At 30.2% G+C, this 22,500-nt stretch overlaps 3 protein-coding genes across 3 annotated transcripts in view; all 3 read left to right on the forward strand.

Moving 5' to 3' along the window:
- Window positions 1–5,722, forward strand: part of LOC137618220 (ileal sodium/bile acid cotransporter-like) — a 15,540-nt gene extending 9,818 nt beyond the window's left edge. The window contains exons 7-8 of the mRNA XM_068348346.1: window positions 2,923–3,143; window positions 3,806–5,722. Of these exons, the coding sequence (XP_068204447.1) occupies window positions 2,923–3,143; window positions 3,806–4,040 (456 nt within the window). The 3' untranslated portion in view covers window positions 4,041–5,722. The remainder of the gene's footprint in view (window positions 1–2,922; window positions 3,144–3,805) is intronic.
- Window positions 4,749–13,424, forward strand: LOC137618496 (mucin-22-like). The gene is made up of 2 exons (XM_068348654.1): window positions 4,749–4,847; window positions 12,915–13,424. The coding sequence occupies exons 1-2, from the start codon at window positions 4,749–4,751 to the stop codon at window positions 13,422–13,424; spliced, it is 609 nt and encodes a 202-aa protein (XP_068204755.1).
- Window positions 13,425–18,177: 4,753 nt separating this feature from the next.
- LOC137617904 (uncharacterized) overlaps window positions 18,178–22,500 on the forward strand; it is a 12,702-nt gene continuing 8,379 nt past the window's right edge. Inside the window, exons 1-2 of the mRNA XM_068347848.1 lie at window positions 18,178–18,589; window positions 21,505–21,687. Coding sequence (XP_068203949.1) covers window positions 18,179–18,589; window positions 21,505–21,687 — 594 coding nt within the window. The 5' untranslated portion in view covers window position 18,178. The remainder of the gene's footprint in view (window positions 18,590–21,504; window positions 21,688–22,500) is intronic.

Consider the following 22,500-nt stretch of genomic DNA (forward strand, 5'->3'; position numbering starts at 1 on the left):
AAATTTTCATAAATGATTACGATACATAACTTCAGACTTGTATAAATTGTTTTATATAAATTTTCATAAATCATTTTAATACATAACTTAAGACTTGTATAAATTCTCTTATATAAATTTTCATAAATCATTACGATACATAACTTCAGACTTATATAAATTTTCTAACATAAATTTTGATAAATCATTACGATATATAACTTCAGCCGTATATAATTTCTCTTATATAAATTTTCATAAATCATTACGATACATAACTTCAGACTTATATAAATTTTCTAACATAAATTTTGATAAATCATTACGATACATAACTTCAGACTTATATAAATTTTCTAACATAAATTTTGATAAATTATTACGATACATAACTTCAGACTTGTATAAATTCTCTTATATAAATTTTCATAAATCATTACGATACATAACTTCAGACTTATATAAATTTTCTAACATAAATTTTGATAAATCATTACGATATATAACTTCAGCCGTATATAAATTCTCTTATATAAATTTTCATAAATCATTACGATACATAACTTCAGACTTATATAAATTTTCTAACATAAATTTTGATAAATCATTACGATACATAACTTCAGACTTGTATAAATTCTCTTATATAAATTTTCATAAATCATTACGATACATAACTTCAGACTTGTATAAATTCTCTTATATAAATTTTCATAAATCATTACGATACATAACTTCAGACTTGTATAAATTCTCTTATACAAATTATCATAAATCATTGCAATACATAACTTCAGGCTTATATAAATATCCTTATATAAATTACTATAAATCGTTGCAATACATAACTTCAGACTTATAGAAATTTTAATACGTAAATTTTCATAAATCATTACGATACATAACTTCAGACTTGTATAAATTCTCTTATATAAATTTTCATAAATGATTAAGATACATAACTTCAGACTCAAATAAATTTTCTTACATAAATTTTCATAAATGATTACGATACACAACTTCAGGCTTATATAAATATCCTTATATAAATTATCATAAATCATTACGATACAAAACTTCAGACATATAAATTCTCTTATATAAATTTTCATAAATCATTACGATACAAAACTTCAGACATATAAATTCTCTTATATAAATTTTCATAAATCATTACGATACAAAACTTCAGACATATAAATTCTCTTATATAAATTTTCATAAATCATTACGATACATAACTTCAGGCTTATATAAATATCCTTATATAAATTACCATAAATCATTACAATACATAACTTCAGACTTTTAGAAATTTTATTTCGTAAATTTTCATAAATCATTACGATACATAACTTCAGACTTATATAGATTTTCTTATATACATTTTCATAGATCATCACGATACATGACTATAGACTTATATAAATTTTCTTCAGTATATCAACTAAAATTCATGGCTTGAAAATTGATATTTTTTTCTAATGTAATTTTAGGAAAATATATTTGACTCGTATGATAATAATTATAGTCTTTCGTCCCTTATGGATATTCTGTTCTGTCGAAGGCGCCCCCCCCCCCACCCCCCACCCCGCCTAGTTGGCTAGTTTCTCTCGATTATTGGTTGGTTAATGCAAATATTCACAAAAGGATAACAATAACAGCATATTTTCTTGTTGATACAAAAGTCTAAAAAAAATGCAAATTAATTTCTATTACTTATTTCCTAATTCTGAAAAAAACCATTTTCATTTCTACAACTTATTTTCTAAGACTAAAAAAAAGGCATTTTCATGTCTACAACTTATTTCCCAAGTCTAAAAAATGCATTTTAATATCTACAACTCATTTAGTAAGTCTAGAAAAATGCATTTTTATTTCTACAGCTTATTTCGTAAGTCTGAAAAAAATGTATTATAAGTTCTACAACTTATTTCGTAAGTCTAGAAAAAAATTTATTTTAATTTCTACAACTCATTTTGTAAGTCTACAAAAAAGAGTTTTAATTTTTACAACTCATTCCTTGAGTCTAAAAAAAAAGCATGTTAATTTCTCCAACTCCTTTTTCAAGTTTAAAAAAGGCATTTTAATTTCTACAACCAATTTCTTAAGTGTAGAAAAGAATATTTTAATTTCTACAACACATTTCGTAAGTCTGAAAAAAAAATGCATTTTAAGTTCTACAACTCAATTCATAAGTCTAGAAAAATGCAATTTAATTTCTACAACTCATTTCGTAAGGCTTGAAAAATACATTTTAATTTCTACAACTCATTCCTTGAGTCTAAAAAAAAGCATTTAATTTCTCCAACTCATTTTTCAAGTCTAAAAAAGGCATTTTAATTTCTACAACCAATTTCCTAAATGTAGAAAAGTATATTTTAATTTCTACAACACATTTCGTAAGTCTGGAAAAAGGCATTTTAAGTTCTACAACTCAATTCATAAGTCTAGATAATACAATTTAATTTCTACAACTCATTTTGTATGTTTTAAAAATACATTTGAATTTCTACAACTCAATTTCTAAGTCTAAGAAATTGTATTCTAATTTTTACAACTCATTTCGTAAATCTAGGAAAATTAATTTTAATTTCTACAACTATTTCATAAGTCTAAAAGAAAAGGCATTTTGATTTCCATAACTCATTTTGTAAGTCTAGAAAAATACATTTTAATTTCTACAACTCATTTCGTAAGCCTAGAAAAATTAATTCTGATTTCTACAGCTATTTCGTGAGTCTAAAAAAAATGCATTTTCATTTCCACAACTCATTTTGTAAGTCTAGTTTTAAAGCAAGATGCTATAAGCCCAAGGGCTCCAACAGGGAATAATAGCCTAGTGAGGAAAGGAAATAATGTGTATTTCAACTAAAGTAATGAAAAACTACATAATGTAATAACTGGGTTGATGAAATCTTGTCCTGATTGTCCTGATATCAGGTAGGAACCTACAACTCCTACAAAGCGGTCATAATGATGACAGGGCAAATGATCCTAGCGGGATTCCTCGTGGCTCTCAGTGGGTACACCTTGGGGGCCCTCTTCGCCAAGCTCTTCTGTCTCGGCAAGCCTCAGGTCATCGCCGTCAGCATAGAGACTGCCATGCAGAACCCGGGGGTGGCGTTTATCCTTCTGAAGTTGTCACTCGAAAGTCCCTACAGGTGAGAGAGAGAGTTGTCTTCGAGAACCTTGTTCTTAAATCTCAATCTTCTCTCCTTTATTTCTTGGTTATTTATTTATTTCGAGTCGTGGAAGTTTTTTATTTTTTTTTACTTATTATGTAATTATATATTGAGCCGTGGGTTATCTCACTGGAATAACTGCTAGTTTTATATGTATATATATATATATATATATATATATATATATACAGTATATACTGTATATATATGTATATATATATATATATATATATGTATATATATATATAAATATATATATAATGTATATATATGTATGTATATATATATCTATATATATATATATATATATATATATATATATATATACATATATATACAGTATATATATACTGTATATATATATATATATATATATATATATATATATATATATATATATATATATATATATATATATATATGTATATATATATATATATATATATATATATATATATATGTGTGTGTGTGTGTGTGTGTGTGTATGTACATATTGTTGCTTTCTAATTAAGTTGATGACCTTCAAGTCTCAGCTTCTAAGCCTACTAACATCTCTATATAAATTTTGATTCTAAATTATGTTATTCCACTGAACTATTGCTCTCTGAAAAAAATAATCATATTTTTTTCTCTCCTTTCAGTGATTTGTCATCCGTCCCAATCATAGCAACTCTGTTCGTGACGGGACCACCCCTGATCCTCTTCTACTTCCTTTATCAATTGGTGAAAAAATTCTGTGGATGCTGCAGAGGAGAGGAGGAGGCCCAGCAGACGATCTCTTCTCCGCAGACTCCAGCAGGAGAAGAAGAAGCATTCGTCCCGGGTGAAGATGTGAAAGAAATTGGAATAAAGTTTAAAGAGATGTCCATGAGATAAAGGTTATGGAAAATGTGATAGGTGAAAAAGATTAGCAAATTGTGAAGGGTTATGATTGTGATAGGAAATAACAGAAAGGAGTTAAGGATAACTTCAAGTGGTGGAATTTAAATAAACGATTAGGTATAATTCCATTTGACAGATAATATATACTTAAAAAAAACCGTAATTTTAATCGGAATTCTCCATAAAATATACTGTTCTTAACCGTATTTCAGTAAAATACAGGTGACCGTAATTTCTACCCTTCTTTGTTATTATCTTTTACGGGTTGATAACCGTAATATATCCGTTTTTAAACGGTAAATGCCTGACAACATTTATTCCAGGATTTTTACAATTTTTTACGGACAAATTTTAACAGTTTAGACTATCGTAAAAAAGGAAAGGAAGTTTTTAAGGGGAACATGTTATATGAAATATTAAAGAAACAGTGGGAGAACATTTTTAGGGGATAAAGAATAACAAAACAATATCACAGTAATCAGGTTATAGATAACTCGGGGAGATTAAGATTATTGAAGGTAATGAAGATATCAAAAATTGACAAGACGGAGTTTAAGTAAAGCTATTATTATCATAGTTTAAAAATAAAAATAAAAAAATTCTATGTGATATAATTTAAAGAATTTATTAGAAGATAACTGTTTGCGATAATTTCACAAGACTAAGAATAAAAATTCCCATAGAATAATGTTATATTGTACAATGTACGACAGATTTGAAAACGAAAGTCATTGGTTTCATCCCCCACGGATTATAATCGAAATTGCTGAAAACTGCGCTTTGGATTGTATATCTCCTTCCGTATTCCCGAGGTTAAAAAAAAAGTTGCAATGCCATTTAAGCTTGCAATGTGTTATTGGTAAAGACAATATCAATATATGGGTAGAGTTCATGAGATGCGTTCAAGTGAAAATTGTATGCAAACTGTGCTTTGGATTGTCCATCTTCTTCCGTATTCCCAGAGTTAAAAAAAAAATTAGTTGTAATACCATTTAAGCTTGCAATGTGTTATTGGTAATAGACAATAGCAATATATGGTTAGAGTTCATGAGATGCGTTCAAGTGAAAATTGTATGCAAACTGTGCTTTGGCTTGTCTATCTTCCGTATTCCCAAAGTTTAAACAAATGAGATGTCATAGCATTTAAGCGTCCAAAGTGATATTAGTAAAAACAATACCAATATATTGTTGGAGTTCATGAGATGCGTTCAAGTGAAAATTGTATACAAACTGTGCTTTGGATTGTCTATCTTCTCCCGTATGCCCAGTGAAAAGAAAAGTTTCCCCATCATTTAAGCGTGCAATGTTTTATTGGCAATGACAATACCGATGTCTGACTGTATAATAACAATCTATGAGATATTTTACAGTGAAAATTGTATTCAAACTAGAATACCTTGACAAATTGGACAAAAATTGATTGATTTGGAGTTTTCTGGCATCCTGACATCGAAGGTCGTTGACGATGATATCATTTGTTATAAAGAATAAAAGTAAATTCAATTCAAAACCATGAAAACAAGGATATCCTTATAAAAGTTGCATATTTTTCAGTAGATATGTTTCTGAAATTAAAAATAATGCTAGCATAGAACAACACATACTGCCCAAGAATCTTGGCAAGGATGAACCTGCCATCCTCACCTCGAGCCTCAAGCATATATCTAATTTTCACTCAAAATGAAGTTAAAATATATATATATATATATATATATATATATATATATATATATATTTATATATATATATGTATATATATATATATATATATATATATATATATATATATATATATATATTTTATATATATATATGTATATATATATATATATATATATATATATATATATATATATATGTATATATATATATATATATATATATTTATATGTATAAATATATATATATATATACTATATATATATATATATATACTATATATATATATATATATATATATATCAGGTTAATTACATAAGGGAGATTATTCAAAACAACCCTAGTGGGAAAGGTAAGTTGCTATAAGCCCAAAGGCTCCAACAAGGAAAATAGTCCAGTGAAGAGAGGAAAGAAATAAGATATAAATGAAAAGTAAAACATAAACAATCATTACACAGTTAAAATGACCAAAAATATAAAAGCCAATATAATATACTGTATATATATATACATGTATTATATATATATATATACATATATATGTATAGATATATATATACTGTATATATACATATATATGTATGTATATATATATATATATATATATATATATATATATATATATATATATATATGTATATATATATATATATATATATATATATATATATATATATATATATATATATATATATATTAAATGCAAAAGTTTTTGAAAAAAATCTTTTTCTCTAAAGGATCCAAAAGCTCTTATATAACGATAAAGAAGACAAAATAATATGTTCTCGATGAGCAGAATCGCATCTTTAAGAAAATTACAAAGGATCCCCCGGGAAGAAAGGCTCTGAGATAATTACTTTCGAGGATGACATAGAGAAAAGATATTAATATCTATAGACAACTTCTGTATGGGATAAAATCTAAAGAAATAATCTAAGGCGATATATTTGAAATTAATGAAAATAACGTCTAAAAGATAATCCAGTTGCAATTTCTTTGTGTATATAAATTATTTTGCTGTTTCGATAAAAGTCTTGTATGTACGAAATATGCACGTTATGATTTTAAATGTTTCATTTATATTTGTATATAGCTTTGAAAACGGGTTATATAAGACTTAATACTTTTCTATAATAAGTTATTGATTACAAAATAAAGTTTTTGTTTCTATCCCTTTCATTGAAATTAACATTTATCTCTTGAGTTCGTGAAAAAGTTATTTGAATTGAAGAAATTCTCAAATTAGTCAGATTAGTTTTTATAAAAAAAATAAAATAATAAAGATATAGACTAAAAATACGTTGTTTGATTCAGATAAAACAAGATATAATAGACTTATTATCTCTTTAACCCTGATATTAAGTTTAACACAAATATTTCGTCCAAGTAAAATAAGAGATATAAATAGTGGGTCGATGACATTACTTAAAGGTAGGTCATGAATGGCAGAGGGGAGGGACAAGTCAATGCCTTCGAGACTGATCAGCGTTCAAGACCCCTCTCTCCATCAAGGTAAGACCAGGGAGAGCCAGGCAATGGCTGCTGATGACTCAGGTCTGTTGCATCTACGTGACTGTGATTGCTTAAGACCTCGATGTTATATGGAGAACAAATGACAAAAAGTAAGTCTTGACTGAGTTGTAAAAGTACAATATCTTGCAGATCGTTATGTAGAAATATTACAAATTTCTACTTATTTGAAGCTGCCTTGATATTATAAAGACTCATATACTTGTTGGATATGTGCATTTGTAAAATATATATAATGATTATTAACCTTTCATGTTCAGGATAAATGGTGTAATCAATAGAAAACCTTAAGAACGATTAAAGGTTTAAATGTCACTCATGAATGGCAGAGGCAAGGGACAGTGACAATACTTAGAGTCTGACCATATATACATATAAACAACGCCTCAGCCTCCTCTCCATCCAGGCTATGATCAGGGAAGGCCAGCCAATGGCTACTGACGGTTCAGGAGGAAGACCTATAGCCTCCCTCAAACCCCTCTATCCCTAACTCACAAGGATGGTGAGGTTGCAGACACTGAAAGAAACTATTAAGCTTGAGCCGTGTCATGGGTAGATACAACACTTTTAAAAGGATATGTTATACAAAAGAAAAACATCTATCCCCAAAGTGTGAGCAGCGAGACGAGATTCGATTACCGTATTGTTTGGTCAAATCTGTCATCACTTCAGTCGTCAGCATTTTGAAAGTAAACCAAGCCTCGACGAGAGCACCTGCAGCGATGAGGGGACTGTCCTGTTTTGATCAAGATGACATCTTCTTAGTTAGTGGAGTCAGCATTTCAAGATTTTAAGATCTTAACAAGCCGGTCTCGAACCCAGTCCGGCAGATCGCAAGGCAGAAATTTGTTTGGATTCCAAATGCATATTTAACTTTGATAATTCTCCCTTTTGGCTGATCGAAAGAAAAAGTAGGTCACGTGATGAAGCCTCGGGTAGGCACCTGCACCACAGGCTCATTTTCTCTGAACTAGGTCAAAGAAAATCTAAATCCTGGAATTTCAACACTAATTGGCTTTGAATTGCTTTTATGAATCGATACAAACGATTACTCAAAAGAAAACTTCTCTCTGAGCAGATATCAGAGCGTTCCAACTATACACATAAACAAAACTGACACTTATTTTTCAAGCATTGTTTGTTTCAAGTGTAATGCCAATTAATTAATTGCCTTGATGCTCCCTGAAGTGGAATACTCATCCAAATAACATAGGTAATTGTTTTCAAATAAAGCCAGGAAAAAATTTTTTTTTTCTTTACCATCAAAAGAAAATAAAGGGTATCAGTATCAACATACAGTGACATAGGACGCAACTGTGTGGAAATGATAAAATGCTTAACAGGTAGAACAGTAAAAGTAACCCTTTGACTTGTGACAAAGACTCTACCTTTGACCTCTCATCCCTGACGGTTGCATCGGATGAAACAACAAAAAACAATGGAACGAAAATACGTCTCTACGAAACTCTCCATCAAAACAGATCACAAAAGATTACGCTTTTAAAGAGGATTTTCTGATACCTAAACAAAGTTCTCAGAAGAATATTGGGAGTTAAATAGGCAGGACAGGATTAGAAATAAAACTATAAGAGAGATTACTCAGGTCCCATATGTGGATGAGATCATGATGAGGGGTAGATGGAGATTGTTTTGGGCATGCTCTTCGCAATCCCAAAGATAGATTAGTTTACTAAACTTTCAACTGGGCTCTAAAATCTAAAAAAGAAAACCCTCAGAAGAATATTGGGAGTTAAATGGCAGGACAGAATTAGAAACGAAACTATAAGAGAGATTACTCACGTCCCATATATGGATGAGATCATGATGAGGGGTTGATGGAGGTGGTTTGGGCATGCTCTTTGCACTCCCCAAGAGAGATTAGTTCACCAAACTTTCAACTGGGATCCACAACCTAAACAAAGCCCTCAGAAGAATATTGGGAGTTAAATGGCAGGACAGGGTTAGAAATAAAACTGTTTTCAATATCAGTGATCATAATAAACACACTAAAAACTATGTCACGTTGATATATATATATATATATATATATATATATATATATATATATATATATATATATATATACTGTATATATATATATATATATATATATATATATATATATATATATATATATATATATATATACAAATATATATATACAGTATATATATATATATATATATATATATATATATATATTATATGTATATATGTATGTATGTATGTATTCAATATAGGTTCGTGAGACATACTGAAAGGTATTGTGTATGCTAATCTTACAGGGGTCATCTTTCTAATGTCCAATTGACCAATAGCTCGTTAAACAACTCACTTACGGAGCGCAAATGACAGCTTGAATAAATGTCTATAATTGATGTTTCAAATAGTTTTTCTTGATCAAGTAAACTTGTTTTATTCTCTAGGGTCACGATTGTCTTAGTTATATGCACATATTTACATTTAATGAAAATGTAAGATGAAAGTCATTTCCTGGAATCCGTGGAACAATCTTATAGTCTTTATTTCTAAATGTTGTGAGAAATCACAACTGTGTTGCCCTTAATATCACTAAAATACATGATAACCAATAAAGAAATTATTATTATCCCATCATATCTCTTATCATATTTTGCAACGTGGAATTATATTTCCTAATTAAACATGGGGATTAAATGCGTAATATTTATATCTTAATATGATTAGTATTTTAAAATCAATATATTACAGATATTCTTGATGCATATTGATTGATACCGGAATATACTGAAGTAACCAACCACGGGTCGCTTCTTGGTTCTGAACCCCGAGAAAATTCAGATATTTTTTGCTATAAACAAAGCACCAACGCCATCTATTGGCTTCTTTTCAAATCACTGTCGTTGCATAATTGTGTACTGAAAATATGGGGGAGGAACGTACGTAGATAAAATTAATATATACATTTATTGCGTCACTAATACTGTATTTGAATTTTAAGCTTTGTAATACAGTTCTATTTATCATAATGTTTCGTTATATGAAAATTTTATGCCAAATACAATTAAAATAGATAATCTATTAGTAACCTAGACTTTTATATTCCCCTACACCGATAATGAGCTCGCCCATCATAGACGGCATGAATAACCCAACTACCAACAAAATAGGAAGCAATATACTTAAATAATCATAGAAACGGACTTTATATTCATATACCACATGATTTAAAACTTATATATATATTACTACTCTAAATGTTTGAGTATGCTAAAGGTTCTAGATATATCATACTTCGACGATAAGTGTCTTGTGGCATATTATAAATTGGTACCTCTGAATGTTCAATGGCCACCTATAAACTGTATTTTTTTTCTTACGTTATAGTAACTGGTCTCAAACAGTCCAGCCAGATTCTGAAATAAAACATACACTTCGGATGTTACTGATTTTTCAACAAAATAATGATCGAAAATAATAATAGAGATGAATTTACAAGGTCATAAAAAATGCTTACGGTAACAGGTGTAATATGTTTATGGAGTAAATTTTGCCCAGAAGGAATAAAAAGGGTTCTGATGTTACACTGTATTAAAAAGCAGAAAAAAACGAAGGCGATACCAATGGAAATTTGCTTTTATGATAGCAAATTTAGTGTCATTATATCACTTTTTCCTCTTAACAATGTAGTATTAGGTATTAATCATTATAGAACGGCATGTGAAAGATTTGATCCTTTGAAGTGAATTACCATATGAGTAATTAACGACAATATTTTTTTTATGCTTCTAACTTTATAGTTGTACTATATAATTCCTACTTGTGACGGCGCCGAGTAAGGCTCTGAACTCAAAGGCAGGTTGGAAACGACTGATTTATATTATTGTAGAACATTCTCCTTATATACAAAACCTCAAGGCAACAGGACATAACAAGTTCACAAGACAGACAATATTACAGAGGAAAAACCAGACATGAATTTTCATGTTCGTTTTAGTGCGAGGGAAGAGCGAAGATACAAGCATAATATATACAAAAGGAATTATGTACAATTGTGTGAAACACGGTTAGTACATACTGTATAATAAATAGGTTGACTCCTGGATGGGACCATATTGGTACTACTTGGAACCTTAATTAGGAAAACAGTTTGAGAATACTTTGACTCTGTATGTGGGCTATACCACGGCAGTTACCAATCGTAAATGTTGAAAGAATAAATACCCATACAACTCTGGTTTGGTTATTGTGATAATGGCAACTTATGACATGAAACTCTCTCTCTCTCTCTCTCTCTCTCTCTCTCTCTCTCTCTCTCTCTCTCTCTCTCTCTCTCTCTCTCTCTCTCTCTCTCAATATTGAATCTACAAAGCACCGTTTTTATTCCGAATTATGATTCTTTGCGTTAATAAAGTCAAGCTTTCATTTCAGTTGAAGAAGTTTGGATGATTTCTTATGTAATTATAAATAGCTTTTACGACGTTTGGCTTTAATGGCCCGATTGTCTTCTAGACTAAGAGTTACGGTTAATAAAAATGAAGATAAAACTCATGTTCCAATCATATCCTGGAAAGTCCGGAGTTATGCCACATTGGATCATCTAAAATGTTAAAAAGAATCACAACTATATTTCTATCATTATTACCAAACTACCTGATCATGAGAATTGCCATAGTTCACGAACAGAGAAAATGTGATTAAGCAATTAGACCTCTTTTCCATCTAAAACTATTTTTCTTAATTAAACGGGATTATTGAAGCGATAATACTGAAATAATAATTTGATAAATATTTTGTCATAATTATATTACAGATATTGATATCGGTGTATATCAAGTTGGCCACGTTGTCGTTTTTTCGTTCTTCACCTGGGAAAAATCCAAGGTACTTTAAACAAAGCACCAACTCCATCTATTGGCTTCTTTTCAAATCATTGTCATCTACGAGAATGTGGGGGAGGAATGGTGTTACATATTCGTAATATTCGTCTTTATCACTCTATCATTATTGTATCTAAATTATGATATATGCAGTCATGTTTTATTTCTTTTAACATTTCATTATGTGAATATTTTGTGCCAAATATAATAGAAATAGATAATATATTGGTAACCATGACTTTTATTTACCCCTACACCTATAATGAACTCGCCCATCATAGACGACATGAATAACCTAACTACCAACAAAACACGATGAAATGTAATTAAATTAACATAAAATTTGGCCTTTCTAGTCATACTACATAATTTAAAACTTTTGTGTATAATTAATTCAAATGCTTGAGGGTGCTAAACCATCTCAATTATTTATACTTCGGTGATTAAACGTCTTGTGGCGTTTTATGAATTGGTAGCCCCGTATGTTCGAAGGCCACTTTGTAAACAATGTATTTTCTTACGTTGTATTCCAGCCAGATACATAGATAGTACATGCACTTAATGTGTTGCCCATTCGTCGATTACGTAAATGTATTAAAAGAAGAATGATAAATGCGTTTAATGTAAATAAAATAGGATTCAAAACTTCGATTAAAAATTATTCACAAGTCGATATATTTTTCATTTATAAAGATATTTAGATAAATAGTTAAAATTGCAATTGTAAATACAGTACATGTAAAATAAAAAATAAAAATAAAATATTTATGTAAACATACGATGATCCATAAATGCAGACTCTCCTATAACTGTTCCACAGGGTGCCAATTCTCTTACAACTGTCCTAAAAGGTTCAGACTCTCCTATAACTGTTCAACAGGGTGCCAATTCTCTTACAACTGCCCTAAAGGGTGCAGACTCTCCTATAACTGTTCCACAGGGTGCCAATTCTCTTACAACTGCCCTAAAGGGTGCAGACTCTCCTATAACTGTTCCACAGGGTGCCAATTCTCTTACAACTGTCCTAAAAGGTTCAGACTCTCCTATAACTGTTCCACAGGGTGCCAATTCTCTTACAACTGCCCTAAAGGGTGCAGACTCTCCTATAACTGTTCCACAGGGTGCCAATTCTCTTACAACTGCCCTAAAGGGTGCAGACTCTCCTATAACTGTTCCACAGGGTGCCAATTCTCTTTCAACTATACTACACTGTGTCAATTCTCCTACAACTGCTCCACAGGGTGCAGATTCTCCTGTAACTGTTCTACAGAGTGTCAATTCTCCTACAACTATCCTACAGGGTGCCAGTTCTCTTATAACTGTTCCATAGGGTGCAGATTCTCCTATAACTGTTCTACACTATTACACTAGATGATGATTCTCTTACAACTGTTCTACAGGGTTACAATTCTCTTACAACTGTTCTACAGGGTTACTTTTCCCTTACAACTGTTCTACAGGGTTACAATTCTCTTACAACTGTTTTTTAGGGTCTCGAATCTCTTCTAGCTTATGTACAAAGTGCCAATTCTCTTCTAACTGCTCTACAAGGTGCCGATTCTCTTCTAACTGCTCTACAAGGTGCCGATTCTCTTGCAACTGCTCTACAGGGTGCCGATTCTCTTGCAACTGTTCTACAGGGTGCCGATTCTCTCACAACTATTTTACAGGGTACCGATTCCCAGTTACAACTGCTCTTCAAGTCGCATATTCTCTTAAAGATATAATACAGGGACCGATTCTCTTACAATTGATCCACACGGGGAACAATTCTCTTACCTCTGTTTACATGGTGCCAATTTTCTTACTACTGTTCTAAAGGGTACCGATTCTCTTACAACTGTTCTTCAAGGTGCCAATTTTCTTAAAACTACTCAACAAGGTGCTGATGCTCTCAAGGCTGATCTACAAGGTGATTTTTCTCTTACTACTGTTCTATAGGGTACAGATTCTCTTACAACTGTTCCTTGGGGGTAGCGATTCCCTTACAACTACTCTACAAGACAGCGATTCTCTTAAAACTGCTCTACAAGGGGCCGATTGCCTTACAACTGCTCTTCAGGGTGACGAGTTTCTTAAAACTGTTCTACAAGGTACTGATTCTCTTACAACTGTTCTATAGAGTACAGATTCTCTTACAACTGTTCCTTATGGTACCGATTCCCTTACAACTATATTACAAAGGTGGTGTGTCTCTTAAAACTCTTCTACAGGGTATAGATTCTCTTACAACTTGTCTACAGTGTCGATTCCGTACTCTACAGGGTGCCGATTCTCTGAAAACTGCTCTTTAAGGTGGTAATTCTCTTACAACTGTTCTATAGGGTACTGATTCTCTTATAACTGCTCTACAAGGTGCCGATTCTCTTAAAACTACCCTACAAGGTGAGGATTCTCTTACAACTGTTCTACACGGTGGCGATTCCTGCCAATTGAATGGACATTCATTGTATTACTTCGAGTAAAGGTATTCTTACAAAAATGTCCATAACCCGAAGAAGCGATTTATGAAATGAACATTAATAACATATTATCGACTGTTAATATAACATATGTACAAAATCAATATGGTAGAAGCCGCAATTATCTCCAATAATGATGATGATATTCTAAATACATTAGACAGCAAACAATAGAAAATATAGTAATGTTGGATGTAGATATAAGATGCTGTTGAGCAGAACGAAAAAATGATAGGGCCTTTATTCGGTCATCTTCTTATCTGATACTCTTATCCAGAAGAAAATATAATTTTAAGATATGTTGAAGCAATATCTTTTGATAGATATGTTATCAGATGGGGGAGAAACTGGTACCCGTTTCATAAGCAAATGAGTCTCAATATGAGAATCAGATGAGTCTCAACCGTTTTAGGATGCTTAAGGAGTGTCAGTTCATTTTCCTTGAGCTTGCATAGTGCTGCGTCAAGAGACGAACTGCTTGAGGACATTGACTCGTTAGAATATTCACTCTACGTTTGCATCCTAAGTTCCTGTGTCAACTACTACAGCTCATTGTTTGAATATTGACTAAGTTTGCATCCCAAGTTCCTGTGTCAACTACTACAGCTCATTGTTTGAATATTGACTACGTTTGCATCCCAAGTTCCTGTGTCAACTACTACAGCTCATTGTTTGAATATTGACTACGTTTGCATCCTAAGTTCCTGTGTCAACTACTACAGCTCATTGTTTGAATATTGACTACGTTTGCATCCCAAGTTCCTGTGTCAACTACTACAGCTCATTGTTTGAATATTGACTACGTTTGCATCCCAAGTTCCTGTGTCAACTAATACAGCTCACGTCATACTTATCAAGGTATTTACGAATGAATAATTCGAGATGTTTACGTTAGTAATATTCATTTTATTGTTTTCATTGTCTTTTTGTTTGACCTGATTCATATAACAGCTAAGAGTAGAACTTCAAGGAAAGCAGGTTTGAACGTAAGGTTTTTACAGTAATCAAAGTTTTAGTAATATAAGTAATCAAATACCGAGTAATGAAAAGAGAAGAAGGAAAGATGGTGAGGGAGTTTAACTCGAAAAGAACCGATATAGATGTGTGAAATTCCATTAGAAGAAGAAAGACAAGGTGAGTGAAATTCCATTAGAAGAAGAAAGACAAGGTGAAAATTATCATATGGAGCTTGCAGGTTTGTCTTCATTAACTTGAAAGGACGAAAAAATTGAGATTTTATAGTTGAGATACCGGTGTGCCAGGACCATCCTGAGTTTATATGAATCATAAAGTCAACGTTTTTTTATAATATACAGACAAAGAAAGGGAGACTCACGTAATAAACAAACCTGACATTGCAAGGTGTTAATTGGTCTTTGCCTCACGATGTAAGAAAGGATAAAATTCCACATTCAAGAAGTAAATGGTCTGAAAGACTGTTCAAATTGGTTGACGCTTCTTCTTATTTTACTTTGAGGGCTGCTTTCCTGGTCCTATACAGCAGGGGAACCCTACTCTCTACAGTACCTCCACAATCTATCATGTTCGTTCGAAAGCATTCAACATTTCATACAACATATTGCTCGTTTATTGTCAAATCTACACCGTCGAAGCACTTACAGAATGAGAAAATCTTCAGTTTCCTCTTGAAAGCCTTGATAACCTCCTTTGTAGCCTGAGGATTAGATAGTCAGATTCTCATTGTTTTTAAAAAGACTGCAGACTGGTTGTATGAGTAGGCCTACCTTCCAAAGTTTGCCAGTAAGATGTTCTGCATTTAGACCACATGGAAATATGAAGAGATATTAAACATGATTGAATTGTGAGTTCATTATCACTGCCACTAAAGATAACGATGTTTTGTGGCGTTTACAACATTTCATTCTATTATTATTATTATCATTATTATTATTATTATTATTATTATTATCATTATTATTATTACTAATTGCTAAGCTACAACCCTTGTTGGAAAAGCAGAATGCTATGAGCCCAGGGGCTCCAACAGGGAAAATAGCCCAGTGAAGAAAGGAAACAAAGAAAAATAAAATATTTGAAGAACAGTAACATTAGAATAAATATCTGCTATATAAACTATAAAAACTTTAACAAAACGAAAGGAAGATAAATAAGGTAGAACAGTGTGCCCGAGTGCACCCTTAAGCAAGACAACTCTAACCCAAGACAGTGGAGGGCCATGGTACAGAAGCTATGGCACTACCCAAGACTAGAGAACAATGGTTTGATTCTGGAGCGTCCTTCTCCTAGAAGAGCTGCTTCAGTGGCAATTGTATCGTTTCTTATGTGATTAAACTGCATACATTTTCCTTCTTTTTCCTTTTTCCTTTCTTTTATTTTCCTCGAGCTTGTTCTACAGAAAGTCATTTTTATTATACTCATTAGCATATTCTAATCTAATTGTTCATTTCTTCTCTTTTCGTTTATTTATTTCCTTATTTCCTTTTTTCACTGAGCTATTTTTCACTGTTAGAGCCATCACTGGGCTATTTTTCACTGTTAGAGCCCTTTAGGCTTATAGAATCCTGCTTTTCCAACTATGGTCGTATCTTAGCTGATAATAATAATAATAATAATAATAATAATAATAGTAATAATAATAATAATAATAATTATTATTATTATTATTATTATTATTATTATTATTATTATTATTATTATTATTATTGCAATGATAATGATAATGATAATAATAATAACAATAAAAAGAAGTATGTGTAAATCATAGTGAAGTTATCACTCCCATACAACTACAACAGTATCTTATCTTTATGATTAATCAGTCTTTTGTCTTGTGTGTATATAGCTTCCTATTTCAAAATAATCAGCATATTTATCAATACTAGTTTTAATCGTTTTTCTCAAATCTAAAGTTTGATGTAAAATATAAACGGATTAAGAATAATTATTACAATTAGTAAATTAACGAAAAATCATATAGAAAAGATAGGTATGGGATCTTTCACCATAATGGTATGGGATAATTACCAATCATGGCAACATTGGTTTAGAAGAGGTTTAAGCCTGATTACTTCACGGGTACTTGAAATGTGACCTAGCGAAGGTGAACACATTTCATTGGCGAGATTTCCTCATCTCTACCTACCAAGGTTCTCCCCATTTCAACTTTTTTTTTTTCTTTTCTTAACTCTACTCAAAGTTTTTTTTTTGTGAACTCTGGGTTACTCAAAGTTTTTTTTTGTGAACTCTACTCAAAGTTTTTTTTTTTGTGAACTCTACTCAAAGTTATTTTTTTTGTGAACTCTACTCAAAGTTTTTTTTTTTTGTGAACTCTACTCAAAGTTTTTTTTTTTTTCAAATTATTGGGTTTTATTCATTGTTCCAAGTGAATGCATGTTTATTTTGATTGCAATTATCATATTTTTTTTTCATTTTTATCATTTTCTTTTATTCATTGGGATTTATACTTTGTTCCATATAAATGTATGTTCATTTTGATTGTAATTAACATTTCTCCATTTTTATCATTATTTTTCTTTTTTGTTTCTGTGAACTCTAAGCTATTTTTTCCAAGTTATTTGGTTTTATTTTCGTTCCATATAAATATTTGATCACTTTGATTCATCTTTTATTTCAGATGACCATGCTCTGGATAATTCTCATTCAAGGACTTTTAGTTTTTGGACGTTCCAGTGCATGTAATCCCCACCTGGAAACCTTCCACACTGGAATCTGGAAAGTGCCAGAGGACACTCAGCACACGCTGAACATATCATTGAGTTTTAACGAAAGTTCAGAAATGAAACGTAACTTCCAGACCTCTGAGGATTTGGAAGCGCTTCTCGTCGTCACGGTCGTTCCAGAGGAAGACTGGAAACTGGATTTTGTTCATTCCAGTGTTGTATTCACTGCGCAGGAAGTAAACGAGGGAGTCGTGAAGAATATAACGTTCTCTGGATACTATTGGGGCATTACTCAATTGTCTTTCTACTTGACTCGAAACGATCTTGACCCGGATTTTAAGAATCGTACCCTTCTGCGGGACGATCTCCAGGTAAGAAGGGTTTGGAGTAATGAAACAGTATCTGAATAACTTTTTGTACATTGATTAGTAAACAAAATGTAAGTAGCTCTAGAATCTCTCAAAAAGATATCTTAATAAGTTTTCGTACATTGATTAGTGAACAAAATGTAAGTAGTACTAGAAACAACATTTGAACATGTTTTTGCACGTTGATTAGTAAACCAAATGTAAGTAGTACTATAAATTTCTAAACAAGTTTTTGTACATTGATTAGTGAACAAACTGTAAGTAGTACTAGAAACAGTATCCGAATAAGTTCTTCTACATTGATTAGTGAACAAAATGTAAGTAGCTCCAGAATCTCGCAAAGCAATATCTGAACAAGTTCTTGTGCATTGATTAGTGAACAAAAAGTAAGTAGCTCTAGAATCTCGCAAAACAATATCTGAACAAGTTCTTGTGTATTGATTAGTGAACAAAGCGTAATTAGTTCTAGAATCTCTCCAAACAATATCTGAACAAGTTCTTGTGCATTGATTAGTGAACAAAGCGTAATTAGTTCTAGAATCTCTCCAAACAATATCTGAATAAGTTCTTGTACATTGATTAGTGAACAAAATATAAGTAGCACTAGATTTCTTTGAAACAGAATCTGTACAATTTCTTCTACTTTGAACAGCAAACAAAATGTAAGTAGCTCTAGATTCTCCCAAAACAATATCTGAACAATTTTTTGTACGAATACGTAATGTTTACTGTGATAATATCATAAAGAAAAATATTTCCCATGAATAAAATATTACCTAAAAACAGCATTTTGAAGCTTTGTATACTAAAGAACAATGTAGATTATCCCATGGAGAGTTTTTTTTTCTTTTTTTTTTAGGTTGTTATCATAGTGAGTCAGCAATATAAGTGTTGGTGTTAGACACAACTGAAAAAAGGTAGAAATTACTGGTAAACATTGCAACTAATTATCAATTTGACATAATCAATACCTCTTGACATAAGATGGTTTGATAATTTCTTTAGAGTAGTAATCTAATTAGTTTTTTCTCAGGTTGATAGGTTTAAAGACCGCTCATGAATAGCAAAGGAAAGGCCAGTATCATTGTCCTAACAAACAGGACAATGCCCTAGAGACTGACCATATATACATAGGATTAGCCAGCCCTCTACTCCACTCAAGCTAGGAACAGGGAGGACCAGGCAATGGCTGCTGATGACTCAGCAGGTAGCCCTATAGGCTCCCCCAAACATTCCATCCTTAGTTCACAAGGATGGTGAGGTTGCAGACACTAAAGGAACTAACGAGCTTGAGCGGGACTCGAACCCAAGTCTAGCGATCACCAGGCAGACCCGTTCCAATAGGCCACTGCAACCATAATAAGTTTTTAAATTGGATGAAATAATTGTGTAATATTCCCTAAATTGTTTTGAAATATCTAATTAGTTTTCTAATGTTTTAAATTCATTTCATACAAAAAGATATTAATTTACCATTTTTCATTTAATACTAAAAAATATTAATTTACCATCTATCATTTCATATATAAAAAATATTATTTTACCATTTTTCATTTCATATAAAAAATATCAATTTACCATTTTTCTTTTCACATTAAAAAATATTAATTTACAATTTTCCATTTCATGTAAAAAAATATTAATTTACCATTTTTCATTTCATGTTAAAAAAAATAAGTTACCATTTTTCATTTCATACTGAAAATATTTTAATTTACCATTTTTCATTTCATATAAAAACACTAATTTACCATTTTTATTTTTATGTAAAAAAAAAAATGATAATTTACCATTTTTCTTTTCATATAAAAAATAATAATAATTTACCATATTTCACTTTATATAAAAAATACTAATTTACCATTTTTTTTCATATAAAAAAATAATAACTTCCCATATTTCATTTCATATCAAATATACTAATTTACCATTTTTCATTTCATATTAAAAAGATTTTAATTTACCATTTTTCATTTCACTTGAAAAATACTAATTTACCATATTTCATTTCATATAAAAAATATTAATTCACCATTTTTCATTTCATATAAAAAAATATTAATTTACCATATTTCACATAAAAGCAAATATCAATTTACAATTTTTCATTTCATATAAAGAATATTAATTTACAATTTTCCATTTCATATAACAGATATTATTATACCATATTTCATTTCATATAAAAAATATTAATTCACATTTTATCTTTCATATAAAAAAATCTTAACTCACCATTTTTCATTTCATATAAAAAGATATTAATTTATTATTTTTCCTTTATATAATAAATACCTATTTACCATTTTTCCTTTCATGTAAAGAAAAAATTTAATTTACCATTTTTCATTTCATATAAAAATACCAATTTACCATTTTTTCTTTTCATATAAAAGAATCTTAATATACTATTTTTTCATTTCATATGAATAAAAAATATTAATTTACAATTTTTTATGTTATATACGGAAATACTAATTTGCCATTTTTTCATTTCATGTAAAAAAAATTAATTTACCATTTTCCATTTCATATAAATAATATTAATTTACCATTTTCCATTTAATATAAAAAAAATATTAATTTGCCATTTTTTATGTTATATAAGGAAATACTAGTTTACCATTTTTTCATTTCATGTAAAAAAAATTAATTTAACATTTTCCATTTAATATAAATAATATTAATCTACTATTTTCCATTTAATATGAAAAAAATATTAATCTACCATTTTTTATGTTATATAAGGAAATACCAGTTTACCATTTTTTCATTTCATGTAAAAAAAATTAATTTAACATTTTCCATTTCATATAAATAATATTAATTTACCCTTTTCCATTTAATATGAAAAAAGTATTAATTTACTATTTTCCATTTAATATAAAAAAGATATTAATTTACCATTTTTTCCTTAGGTTGTCGTTGATCGCCGCTCCAGAGTGGTTGATATCATCTTCATCACAGTTGTATCTTTGTTCATCCTTTTCAATAACATTAATATGGGAGCCCAGTTGGATATCAAATTGATTTGGGGAGTTTTAAAAAAGCCCGTTGGACCCATTTGCGGATTACTTTCACAGTTCATCTGCATGCCAACAGTAAGTCGTGAAAGTTATAACAAACATATTTTGAAATATACTAACTATTATTATTATTATGGTTGTTGTTGTTGTTGTTGTTGTTGTTGTTGTTGTTGTTGTTGGTAGTAGTAGTAGTAGTAGTAGTAGTATCATAATTTTCATTTTTATTCTTATCATTATCATCATTATTATTAGTAGTATTAGTAGTAGTAGTAGTAGTAGTAGCAGCAGCAGTAGTAGTAGTAGTAGTAGTAGTAGTAGTAGTAGTAGTAGTAGAAGTATTATTATTATTATCATTATTATTATTATCATCATTATTATTATTATTAATAATGCTTCTGCATTTAAAAAAAAAATTCAACTTTTCTAACTAAATTATATTTTTAATACCCAAGATTGTTAGACACTTCATGTTTTTTTTTATTCAAGTTATTATTATAAGTTAATCTACAGCCTTAGTTGGAAAAGCTAAATGTTATCACCCTAAGGGCTCCAACAGGGAAAAATACCCCTATCAGAAAAATAGAAAAGGAAATATATAAACATCGTGAGAAATAAAGAACATTGAATATAAACTCGACACTGTTAAAAAAAAAAAAAACCGTACTTTTAATCGGAAATTCTCGGTAAAAATACACTGTTCTCAGCCGTATTTCAGCAAAATATAGACGACTGTATTTTTTACCCAACTTTGTTATTATATATTACGGGTTGGTGACCGTAATATCACCACATAACGTCAATATATCCATTTTCAAAATGGTAAATGCCTAGCAAAATTTATTCCAGGATTTATATATATATATATATATATATATATATATATATATA

The sequence above is a fragment of the Palaemon carinicauda genome, chromosome 24 (genome assembly GCF_036898095.1).
Source record: "Palaemon carinicauda isolate YSFRI2023 chromosome 24, ASM3689809v2, whole genome shotgun sequence".
Classification (NCBI taxonomy): Eukaryota; Metazoa; Arthropoda; class Malacostraca; order Decapoda; family Palaemonidae; genus Palaemon; species Palaemon carinicauda.

Coding starts and splice junctions, on each gene's coding strand:
- LOC137618496 (XM_068348654.1), top strand. CDS start 4,749: ATGTACGACAGATTTGAAAACGAAAGTCATTGGTTTCATCCCCCACGG. Junction 4,848..12,914: donor TGGATTGTATATCTCCTTCC/GTATTCCCGAGG, acceptor ACTGTTCCACAG/GGTGCCAATTCTCTTACAAC.